This window comes from Petaurus breviceps, unplaced genomic scaffold (genome assembly GCF_028583685.1).
Source record: "Petaurus breviceps papuanus isolate PSGF00001 unplaced genomic scaffold, PetGlider_PUasm1.0 90919, whole genome shotgun sequence".
NCBI lineage: Eukaryota > Metazoa > Chordata > Mammalia > Diprotodontia > Petauridae > Petaurus > Petaurus breviceps.
The window spans coordinates 40,097,247-40,109,862 of record NW_027187378.1 but is presented as its reverse complement, the minus strand read 5'-3'; the positions used below and the strand labels follow the sequence as shown (position 1 = coordinate 40,109,862).

The following is a 12,616-nucleotide window of genomic DNA, read 5'->3' as shown; positions in this document are numbered from 1 at the left end:
TTCCTTCCTTCCTTCCTTCCTTCCTTCCTTCCTTCCTTCCTTCCTTCTCTCTCTTTCTTTCTTTCTAGGATCTAGAGGTGGGAGGGACATTGAGACTATGTAGTTCAGCTGCCTTATCTCACCACTAAAGGTTCAGAGGTCCAGAGAAGTTCCCCATGGCTGCACAGAGTGTCATTGTCAGAGCTGGGGGTCCCACTTAGTTCTGAGGACTCTAGGCCTAGCATTTGTTCCACTCCCCTACTCTTCCTTTCCAATTGGTTGGATGGAGGTGGACCGTGAGGCCGAAGGATACATTGATGGTGGCACAGCCTGGGTTATTGGGAGCATGGTGGGTGCCATGAACAGACATGCCACCTCTGGGAATTGCCTGGCATCCTAGGGATTTGCCTCACTGCTTTATGGAGGTCATCCCTCCCAGAGCTGGTTAGACCAATGGTGTGTTCTCCTTCTAGTTTCTCTGCTTGTCCTTGGGTAGTCACTTACTGACTGACAGTGACTCAGACTCCTTGCTTCACATCTACTTTTTTTTCAGCCGACTAAAAGCCCATGTGGGCTCATGCCCTCCTGGAAAAATGAGAAGGATTAATCTCCTGCGTTATGCTTCAGGATTCTGCTCTGAGAGGAGTGATAGCAGGTGGAGTCTGCCTCTGAAGGCCTGAGCTCCCTCTGATAGTACTCTATCCCAGCAAGAACTATGTTCAGAAAATACAGTGAGTGCACTGGGATTGGAGACCAGAAATTCTGTCTTTGACATTTCCTGTGTGACTCTGGGCTCAATATTTAATCTGTATCAGCCTCAGTTTCCTCTGTAAAATGGGGATAATAATAACACCTGTGTCACAGAGCCATTGTGAGGCAGCTAGGGTGGCACAGTGAATAGAAACACCTGGTTCAAATCTGGCCCCCGACCTTTACTAGCTGCATGCAAGTCACTTAAATACTATCTGCCTCAGTTTTTTCTACTGTAAAATGGGGATAATAATCACACCTACCTCTGAGAGTTGTTGTGAGGATCAAATGATATAATAATTGTAAAGTACTTAGCACATTAACTGGTACACAGTAGGCACTAAATAAATGTTAGCTACTATTGTTATAAAATAACATGCATTATTATTCAACAAATGTTTAATATGTATAAAATTCTGAACCATATAGAAGGGCATGTGATATAGAGGAATGAGCACTGTGTTTGGATGCTGCCTTTGACACTTAAATAGTTTTATATCCTTAATAAAAGGGTTTGTTCTATGAAGTTTGGGGACCTGCAGGATCATGTGTGGTTTCAAGGTCTCAGGTTCCCCACCCAGCTCTAGACTTTACAGTATAATGAGGGAGGTAAGATGTGTCCACCCAAGACAATTCCAAGTGGAACATACTTTGTTCACAGGAGCCTGACATATAGTTGTGGCTTAATAAAGGCTTATTGATTGATTGCTTGATGAGGGGTGTACACAAAGTGCAATAAGAGTTTATATTGGGGAGACATCCTTTCTGATGGGGGTGAGTTAAAGGAGTGTCAAGGAAGGCCTCATGGGGAAGTTTGCTTTGGAAATAGTTTTGAAAAGAGGGAGTTAAATTTTAACAGGAAGAGACTGTTCAAGAAAGTAATTCAGGCATTTTTATATTCAGAGAATGTGGAGAGCAAAGGTACTGAGGTATTAAAAAATGTGGGGTTAATTAAGTCATGAGAGGATGACCAGCTTGAATGGACCCTGAAGAAAAATAACACAGGGAAGGCTGCATGAATAGATTGGAACCAGATAATAGAAAGCTCTGAATGCCAGGTTGAGGAATTTGGCTTTAATGGAAAATAGGGAGTCATTAAAGGTTCTAGGACAGGAGAATAACACCATATTGAGAGAGCATGAGGAAAGAGCACTATATTTAGAATTAGGAGATTTGGGTTTAAATCTGAGCCCTATTATTTGTTAACATGTGGCTAGGGACCTGGATTAGAGCATGCCTAAGATTCTTTTTAGCTCTAAATTTCATGATGAAACACATCTATTCTAGAGACAGAAAGGGAGAAGTTGGTGGCTTTTCCCCACCTCCACCTGAATTAATGAATTAGTCCCCTAAGGAAACTACATAGGAGTGAGGTTTGTAGGATCAGCTCTCCTACCACTCTCTTCCCTTCTCCCTGAGGAAGGCTCTATTTCCTTATCAAAGGGAGTCTGAGCCTTTAACTTAGAGTAATAGGGAAGGAAGGAGGAGACAGAGATATTTGGGGAGAAAGTTAATAATCTCAGCTTTGGATACATTGAGTATAAGAGTTTGGGACTAGAGGAACATCCAGGTTGAGTTGACCTGACAGCTGGAAATGTGGTCAGGAACTCCAGAGAGAGGTTGAAGCTTAAAATATAGATTTAGGAGTTATTTGTATAGAGGGAAAAGTTGTAAGAGTGGGTGAGATCAAAAAGGGAGAGAGTACAGAAGGAAAAGGAGAAAAAAGGAAAGGAGAAGGAAAAGAGATTTGGGGTACACTTAAGGTGGCAGCTAGGTGACACAATGGACAGAGTGCCATGCCTAAAGTCAGGAAGACTCATCTTCATGAGTTCAAATCTGTCCTTAGACACTTACTAGCTGTGTGATCCTGGGCAAGTCACTTAACCCTGTTTGCCTTGGTTTCCTTGCCTGTAATAAGAGCTGAAGAAGGAAATGGCAAACCACTGCAGTATCTTTGCCAAGAAAACCTCATAATGGAGTCATGAAGTAGGACGTGACTGAAAATGACGAATAACAACAAGTTAAGTTGATGAGAAAGAGGAATCAATGAAGGAAATGGAAGAAGGGATCACCACAGTGTAGATGAAGCAAGGGAGTACAGTATAATAGAAGCCAGGCTATATGCGAGAGAGACTTTGCTAGCACCTCAAATTCAATAGATCCCAAGCCAAACTCATTGTCTTCATCTCTCCAACTTGCAGCTGCTTTTGACTTCACTGTTTCTGTCAGGGTAATCACCATTTTTTCACAGCTTTCCATATTTGAAACCTCGGTGTTACCTTTGATTTTTCCCTGCACACTTCTTGTATCCAGTTAGTCACTAACTTTTGACATTGCTACCTCCAAAGTACTTCTGTATGCTCTATGCTACCACCAAACTGGGCTACTTGGCCTTCCCCATACACACACCCCATCCCTTCCTGCCTCCACACTTTTGCTTTTCCCAATGGGAGATAGCATTAGAATTGGGATTTAAAGGATGCACTGAAATTCAACAGAAATTCTTCCCTGTAACAATCCTCCCCAAACTATCTCCATCTTATTTTGAATTCCTACCTATTCTTTAAATTCCAATTCAAATGCCATTTACCACAGGAACCTTTCTGTGCTCTCCCCATCCTGTATACATACTCCCATCAATAGTGGATGTCCCCTTGATTAAATGAGATAATATTCATAAAGCACTTAACACTTAACCTGGTACATCATAGGCATTTAATAAATGCTTGTCCCCTCCCTCTTAGACTTCACATAGCACTTTGTTTTGTGACTCTAATATACTCATAATACAATTTGGTATAATATTATTTATCTATGTTTAGGGTCCCCAGTAGACTATAATCACAAGGAGGGTATGGACTGTGTCTGATTTAAATTTTACATCCTTCCTCTAGTGCCTAGCACAGTGATGAATGAATGACTAGTAGATGCTTAATAAGGATTCATTGAATCAAGGATGAAGTAACCTGGACACCATGCTCAGGACAGATGATAGTTCCTATATTAATCCTTTCCTTAATCCCCAGTTGTTAGTGACTATCCCTCCCCCTTACATTAATGATGCTTTCTATTTATTTATGTATGTATGGTTATGTTTCCCCATGAAAGCTCCTTGAAGGCAGAGACTATTTGGGATTTTGTCATTGTATCCCTGGTGCCTAGGACAGAGCCTTGTCCATCATGGGTGCTTAATAAATGCTTGCTGAATTGAAATCAAAGGTGATTGGATTTAGCAATAAGGTCACAGTTGTCCTCACAGCAATTTTAGTAGAATGGTAGGACTGGAAGCCACATTTCAAGGACTTAAGGAGTAGGTGGTATTGAGACCATGTCACTGGCTATGGTCCTGACATGGGTGGCCCATACACCTGGACACAACAAAAGGGGACCTCCCTTGGCCTAGATGTACTTTCCATGGACTGCTTAGGCAAGGTGATGGCTCTGTCCTCTTGATAATAGAGCAAGTAGCCCCACCCCTTTATGGTTATCATTATACTACCTCCCCTTCCCCACCCCCCAGTTCACTACGGGTTTCTTCAGAGGGTACAACTATGGGGGAGTTGGTCAGGAGTTTACCTTTGTAGGCTCTGGCTAGCTGAGGAATCCTATTCTGCCAGTGTCTGGTGGTCTGGTCCTTCATTCCTGACACTGTAATTACATATGCCTAATTGAAAGGTGCTCGTCACTGGGCCAGCTGAGAGTGTCTTACCTTCTCTGTGCCTTGGAGAGTGACGTTTCCATGGAGGGGTTTCCACCGCTCTTCATGTACTTTGGGAAGCTGGAGGTAATTGGGTGCTGATCCTGGACTAATTGAGCTACCATTGAGGCTCATGAGCTGTTCTATTCTTAGATTTCTGTCTGAACTACACTATTCTGAGGGCCTGTGTTACTCATCAGTAGAAAGAATAAAGTGATGCGGGGGAGGGAGATATTGCTGCATGGAAGATTAGGAAGTAAAAGTATCACCTGTATATTGGGTATTCTTATCTTTTAAAAAGTGTAGGAGTGAAGGGGAGGCAAGAAAGGGGACCACAGTTTGGGACTATTTTGTTTTTGATTTACAGGAGAGGGGAAACCTGAGCATATTTTTAGGCAAAAGGGAAGGAGCCAATGGATAGGAAGAAATTGAAGATTCATGAGAGAGAAAGATTCCAACAAGAATCTTGCTGGAATCAGTAAGGTTCCAGATGGGTTAGGGAGGGATAGAATCCAAGCCTAGGTAGAAGGATACCATTTTAGCCTTGGCAAGGAGGTGGACATCTCTTCCACTGATGGTTAGGAAAGAGGAGAGTAGGTATAGATACTGTAGTGTTTAAGCAGTAAGGAGGGGAATTGAGAAATGCACATCTTAGTCTCAGAAAAGTAAAAGATGAGATTATCTTCTGAGAGAGTGGGGAGGTAGTTGGGGCATAAAAAGAGACCAGAAGAGGTTTGGAATAGTACTTGGGCAATGGTTAGCCAATGAATTAAATAATTGAGTGTTAAGTGGGATTGAAGGTTCAGTTAAAATGAAATTGCTTGAATTTGTAATAAAGTCAGGAGGGTTTAGGGATGTTCTGTAGCTCTTATCAGAAGAAAAATCAGATGGTTGAGGTACCCAAAGTTGGTAGTGGGGATCTGTAGAAACATCAAGGGCATGAATAATTGTCTTATTATGGCTAATGAATTGTTGAATAGATGGGGAAACCAGAATATGAACAATGGACTGGGAGGAGTTAAGGTACCAGAGCTCATAATGGGGATGAAAAGTAGGTTCAGTAGCAGTGAAGGAATGGGAGAGGTGGAAGGCTATTATGTTAAGATTAGAGAATAGAATTTCAGAGTTTTAACCTCATGGGATTATAGATTTAGAGTGGGAGGGGACCTCAGAAATTAACCACCTTCATTTTATAGGTGAAGATACTGAGTCCTACAGCAGTTAATTGACTTCTCTAAAGTCACACAGGGAGTAAGAGCAAATATTGGAATCTGTACCTTTGACTACAAATCCAGAACTCTTCTATTTGCTACACTTTGGAATGGTGTAGTTATGGGTGATAGTGGCTTCCAAGGTCCATGGCCATGCAAAAATAGACCAGAGATTGAGATCACCAGAGTTAAAAAAAAAAAAAAGCAGAACTGCAAGACTAGAATGTCAGAATTGCCAACATTTTTTTGAAGTTACTGTGGATGATGGCAAAGGATGAGGTATAATGGAAGACTGAACTATGTGCCAAAAGCTTTAAAGAAGGTTGGGAGAATAACTTGGAGGTCAGTAGTTGATAGCATCAAGAGGAGAAAGAATGAGAGGGAGAGAGTGAAAAAGAGAGACAGAAATTGAGAGGGAGCAAGCTATAGTCTGATTTCATGAACTTTGAAGGAGATGTTTTTTGTTTTTTTTTTTTGCTTTTTGAGGGGGAAGGCAGGGCAATTGAGGTTAAGTGACTTGCCTGAGATCATACAGCTAGTAAGTGTTAAGTGTCTGAGGCTGGATTTGAATTCAGGTCCTTCTGACTCCAGGGCTAGTGCTCTATTCACTGCACTACCTAGCCACCCCATGAAGGAAAGCTTTGATGAAAGAAGGAGTGGAGGAGCAAAAGGCATGCTGATGCCCTATTACTTAAAGGATGTAGGAGAAATAACCGACTCTGGAGAGAATTTTAAGGAATGGAGTATTAGGGCAAAATCAGATTTCATTTGATGTTCAAGAAAATTGGAAAAGTTAGAAAATGTAAGTGAATTTGTTTATGTAAAGAAAAAAGAAGACTAGTAAGGAAAAGTTTACCTGTCAGATTTATGGAGAAGGGAAGAATTTGTGACCAAACGAGATAGAGAATGTTATAAAATACAAAATGGATAATTTTGATTACATTAAATTGAAAAGTTTTTGTACAAACAAAGCCAATGTAACCAAGATTAGAAGGGAAGCAGAAAATTGGGAAAGAAATTTTACCACCAGTATCTCTGATAAAGTCCTCATTTCTAAAATATACAGAGGACTGAGTCAAATTTATAAGAATACAAGTCATTCCCCAATTGATAAATTCTCAAAGGATATAAACAGGCAGTTTTCAGAAGAAGAAATTAAAGATATCTATCATTATATGAAAAAATTCTCTAAATCACTATTACTAGAGAAATGCAAATCAGAACAACTCTTAGGTACCAGATCTCACTGGTGAGATTGGCTAACATGAGGAAACAGAAAAATGATAAATGCTGGAGAAGATGGAGGAAAATTGGAAAACTAATGCATTGTTGGTGGAGTTGTGAACTGATCCAACCATTCTGGAGAGCAATTTGGAATTATGCCCAAAGGGCTATAGAAATGTGCATACCCTTTGACCCAGCAATACCACTTCTAGGGCTGTATCCCAAAGAGATCATACAAGTGGGAGGAAGACCCATATGTACAAAAATATTTATAGCAGCTCTTTTTGTGGAGGCAAAGAATTGGAAATTAAAGGGATTCCTGTCAATTGGGGAATGGCTAAACAAGTTGTGGTATATGAATGTAATGGAATACTATTGTGCTATAAGAAATGAGGAGTAGACGGACTTCATAATAACCTGGAGAAATTTATATGAACTGATGTTGAGCGAGAGGAGCAGAACCAGGAGAACAATTGTTCTCTTCTGAGAACAATTACAGACACATTGTATCTGCGATGACTAACTTTAAAAGACTGGGCTCATCTCAGCAATGAAAGGCTATAAAGACAGGTCCGAAGGACTCATGATGGAAAGGGCTATCCACATCCGGAGAAAGGACTATAGAGTCTGAATGCAGATTGAAGCAAACTACTTGCTCTCTCTCTTTTTTGTTTTGTTTTGTTTCTTCTTTCTCATTCATTCCATGGGCTGTAATTCTTCTTTACAACTTGACTAATGTTTGGTGTAGAAGGTATATGTAGAGCTTATATTGGATTGCACACCACCATGGGTGAGGGAGGGGAAGAAGGAGGGGGAGAAAATTTGGAACTCAAAAGCTTTCGCAACTGAATATTGTTAACTAAAAGTAAATAAATTAAATTAATTTAAAAAAAAGAAAAAAAGACTATAACAGCATTTTACATGGTAGTGAAATTTGGAAACAAAGAAGGTATCTGTCAATTGGAAAATGTCTGAAAAAATTGAGATATGTGAAGGTTATAGAATATTGTGCCATAAGAAATGGTGATCATAGGGTCATAAATTGAGAGCTGGAAGGGACTTGAAGTGCATCTAGACCGTCTTCCTCATTTTACAGGTGAAGGAACTGAGGCCCAGGAATGTGTAGTGAGTGACTTGCCCAGAGTCACTCAGGTAGTAAACTTTAGAGGTAAAATCTTAATCCAGGTCCTCTTACTCCAGAGCCAGTGTTCTCTCTACTGTAACATCTGAGAAATTCAGAGAAATATGAAAAGACTTATATGAGCTGAAGTAAAATAAAATAAGCAGAACCAGGAGAACAATATATATATATATATATGTAATGACTGCAATAATGTAAAGGTAAAAAACACCAAAGTAAGCAGAAGGCTGTGTGTGTATTGCAAGGACCAGTCTTGGCCCTGGAGAAGAGTTGTTGCAATATACTTCCTCCCTTTTCTTGAAGAGTTGGGGAACTATGGATGGGGAACATTGTGTACGCTCTCTCATACAGGCACTATGTTTATTTGGTTGCCTTTCCTTAACTGGTTTTCTTTATTGCAAGGGAAGGCTTACTTTGTAGGGTATGGCTCACTTGAAATGATTATTATGTAAAAACAAAAAGCAACAATTAAACTTTTTTAAAAGGGGGCTCGAAAGGGCATTTAAGAAGAGTGTTAGCAGGACTAGCAGGGGAAGTGGGACTAGAGGAAGTGGAAAACTAAGGTGCATAGAGATAAAAGTCTGGGAGGAGGTGATAAGGAAGTGTAGTTTGTATCTCAGGCAGTAAAACTGAGTGACAGAGAAGGGAGAACCCGAAGGTCTCAACCCTCTGGGTGGCTAGTCCAGCCTCTTCATTTTGCAGGTGAGGTAACTGAGGCCAAGAGATTGAGAGCATTGCCTGTGGTCACACAGGAAGGGAGCATTCTGATAGGGGAGAGGCAGTAAGAGTCCCAGCATTCCAGGCAGAATGTTTATAAAGTACAGCAGAATGACCCTCACAGACCTTACTCTCAGGTGGCTTCTTTGGTCTTGACCAACTCAGTTCTTCTGTCAGGGTGAGAAGGGGAAGGCTTAGAGACTTGACCCCTGCACATCTCACCCCAAGATGATGACGAGGTGGGCCTCCTCTTTTGATTAATTCAGAAAATCATTACTCTGATTCTGGGTCCAGAATGGGATGTCTGGTAACATATTTAGAATATTTAGATCTAGAAGGGACCTTCAATCAGCCAACAACTATTAACTAAATGCCTACTACATGCTATGCACCGGGCTAGGTGTTGGGGATACAAGGAAAAGGAGTGAAAAATATACCTTCTCATAATGAACTTAAATTCATTGTACAATAAGTACATTTGAAATATGTGGAACATGTTTTATGTAATACATATTTATGTATATAAGTACATATATATATACATAAAGCAGAAAAACAAAATTCATAAATACAAATACATACAAAGTAGTTAAAGAGGGATGCTCAGTATAAGGACAGAAGAGGGAGTATCATTTGTGAAGAAAGGAGAGGAGACTTGTTTAACTGGGTTGCATATTTCATGAGGTAACATAATGTGCAACAAGACTGAAAAGATATTCCAACTTTTTTATTTTGCAGGTAAGGAGACTGAGGCTAAGAGGTTAAGTGACTTGTTCATAGTTACACAGCTAGCTAGTCAGTGCTGTAGAGAGATTTTGAATTCAGATCTCCTGATTCCAAGCGTAGGTCCAACACTCCTTCTACTAATCCCATGCTTGTTGTAAAATGTTCTGCCAAGGAGACAAAAATATGGTTGTCCCTTGTTATGGAAATAAAGTGGAGGAGAGGGCTGTGCTGCCCCAGAATAGTATGGCATGATGTGGTATAGTATAGAAGAATATACTATAGTATAGTTATTTATTTGGTCTAGACTTTGGATTTGGATTGGGGCTTTCTCATAATCTCTCTCTTGTTCAGTTAAAAAGCAGTCTCTTGGGTGGAGGCACTAGTAGCGAGGGTGTGTTGGTAGAAGGAAGTAGAACTCAGGAATGCATGCTTGCTGTGTGCTCCCAAGGATTTGATCTTGTATTATTACTATCTTCCCTTCTTCTTAGAGAAGGGATTACCTTTCTCTATGACCCTGGCATAGGTGTGTACAGGTTTTTCTAGTTACTGAAGCTGATGACTGGGATCCCCAGGGGAGGTAGATCTATGGGAGCTGGCCGGGGTGGAGAATTTGATGCCTTGGAAAGGAAAGCACTGAAGACCCTTGTTATACTCCTCTGTAGCTGTAAGCCAAGTCCTAGAGAGATTTCTAGATAATTTTGTACTGAAGTTGCCCCTCCTCAACCTTCCTCTCTTTTGCAGGGTGATGTGAGCAGAGCACAGGAATGCCTTATGTGGATCGGCAGAATCGAATTTGTGGGTTCTTGGACATTGAGGACAATGAGATCAGTGGCAAGTTCCTACGGAGATACTTTATCCTGGACACCCAGGCTAACTGCCTCCTCTGGTACATGGACAATCCTCAGGTGAGATGAGACACGAGCCTGTGGCTAACCTCAGCCTTATCTGGTTGATTCGTTATCAGCATGGAGGGCAAAAAACTTGACCCATTCATCCCCCTCTCCCAGTGGGAAAAACATCACAGAATTATAAAATGGCAGGGATCTGAGTGGTTAGTCTCACCCCTTATCCAAAGCTAGAACTCAATTTATAATATCTTTGGCAAGTGGTCATTTACCTTTCCTCTTGAAAACTTCCAGTAACAGGGCATTCATTACTTCCTGAGGCAGTTAATTCATTTTTGGACAGCTCTGATATTAAGAAGTTTTCTTCTCATAGTAAATCAAAGTCTTTCTTCCTGGAGTCTCTACCCATGGGTTCTAGTTCTGCCCTTCCGGGGTCAAGCAGAGATTAAGTCTTATCCCTTTTTCCCGTGGCAGCTCTTCAGTGAGCTATTGTTTCCGCCAGAGTCTTCTTTTTTCTTTTTTGTTTTTTTTTGCATTTTTTAGAGGGGGAAGGCAGGGCAGTTGGGTTTAAGTGACTTGCCCAAGGTCACACAGCTAGTAAGTGTTAAGTATCTGAGGGCAGATTTGAACTCAGGTCCTCCTGACTCCAGGGCCATTGCTCTACTCACTGTGCCACCTAGCCATCCCTGAGTCTTCTCTTTTCTAGGTTAAAATATCCCGTCCATCCTTTATATGACACGGCTATATCCTTCAACTATCCTTCTTGCCTGACTCTGAATGCTTTTGAGCTTAATTTCCCCCAACTTGTTTTCTTTTGTTTTGTTTTCTTTCTTTTCTCATGTTTTCTCCCATTCGTTATAATTCTTCTATACGACATCACCAATGTGAAAATAGGAATGTTTATGTATATATCAGATTTCTTGTAGTCTTGGGGAGAAAGGAGGGGAGGGAGGGGGAGAAATTTAAAATTTATGGAAGTGAATGTTGAAAACCAAAAATAAATTAAATTAGAAATCTCAATATTAAAAAAAATTTCCCCAACTTTGGCCTTCTGTAGAAAGATCACTCATCTGTTGGGATGGTAAGATAGAGCTGTGGGATGCACAGGGTTAATGGAGGTTGTTAGAAGCCTCTGGATTTCATGGGGACCAGGTAGGGCAGCTTTTGCTGCTTCTGGCAAGTCTGTTGCCCACAACTATGATTCAACAAATGACAGCCCTAAACAAAAGTCATGTACCAGAGAGTTCCGCAGAATAGGGGAACAAAGGGATGGGATGGTCAGATGCCAGGACTTAACTAGACAGGCCAAGTACAGAGTCAGCACTATCAGAGGAGAATAAGTGAGATCATACAACCAAGAGCAAACCAGGTGAAGGGAGCAATGTGGTACAGAGAGGAAGGACATGAACATTTATCAGGCTCCTTCTATGTCGGGCACTGTGATAAGTGCTTTACAAATGTTACTTCATTTGATCCTCATAACCCTGGGAGATAGGTGCTATTATTATCCCCATTTTACAGTGGAGGAAACGGAGGCAGAAAAAGGTTAAGTGACTTGCTCAAGGTCACACACTAGCTGTGTCTAAGGTTGGATTTGAAATGAGATTTTCCTGACTGTACCCAACATTCTATTTGTCTCTACTGTTTGCTACCTTTGGCAAGTTTTAGTTTTCCCCTTTGTAAGATGATGTGGTTGGGTCAAATAATTTTTTATATTAATTTTTTTTCAGTTAAGAAGCATGTTTTTCTTCCTCTCACCTCTCTCCTCCTCTGGGGGGGGAGGGGAGGAAGAGGGAAGGACAAACAAAACCCATGTAGCACATATGAATGCCCAAGCAAAATAAGTTCCTGCATTAGCTGTATCCAAAAAGCATGTCTAGCCTCTCACTCCTCTGTCAGGAGGTGGGTAGCATTCTTTATCCTTGGTCCTCAGGAATCACGGTTGGATCAGATAACTTTTAAGGTTGGTGCCAGCTAGACCTCTAAGAACTAATGCAGAGCAAAGGGAGCAGAACTAAGAGAACTATTTATATGATTACAACAGCATTTTAGCGGAAAAACAACTTTGAAAGGCTTTAGAACTCTGATCAATGTGATGATAAACCAGGAGTATGGAGGATGGAAGAAAAAACAGAGAGGTGATGGACTTAAAATATAGTGAAAGACATACATTTTTATTCGTTTTGCTGGACTTTGCATGCTTATTTATGAGGGTTTTGTTCTTCTTTTTCATTTTTCTTCCCTTCTTTCCTTCTTTCCTTCCTTCCTTCCTTCCTTCCTTCCTTCCTTCCTTCCTTCCTTCCTTCCTTCCTTCCTTCCTTCCTTC

At 40.8% G+C, this 12,616-nt stretch overlaps 1 protein-coding gene across 6 annotated transcripts in view; it reads left to right on the top strand.

The window, feature by feature from the left end:
• PLEKHA2 (pleckstrin homology domain containing A2) overlaps nucleotides 1-12,616 on the top strand; it is a 137,086-nt gene that overhangs the window by 21,763 nt on the left and 102,707 nt on the right. For 4 of the 6 annotated variants that reach the window (XM_069075857.1, XM_069075859.1, XM_069075862.1 and 1 more), the window contains one exon: nucleotides 10,187-10,350. In XM_069075857.1, coding sequence (XP_068931958.1) covers nucleotides 10,210-10,350 — 141 coding nt within the window. In that variant the 5' untranslated portion in view covers nucleotides 10,187-10,209. Of the gene's footprint in view, nucleotides 1-9,911; nucleotides 9,969-9,993; nucleotides 10,110-10,186; nucleotides 10,351-12,616 lie in introns of those variants that run through there. The other 2 variants (XM_069075860.1, XM_069075858.1) reach the window with 2 other exon arrangements.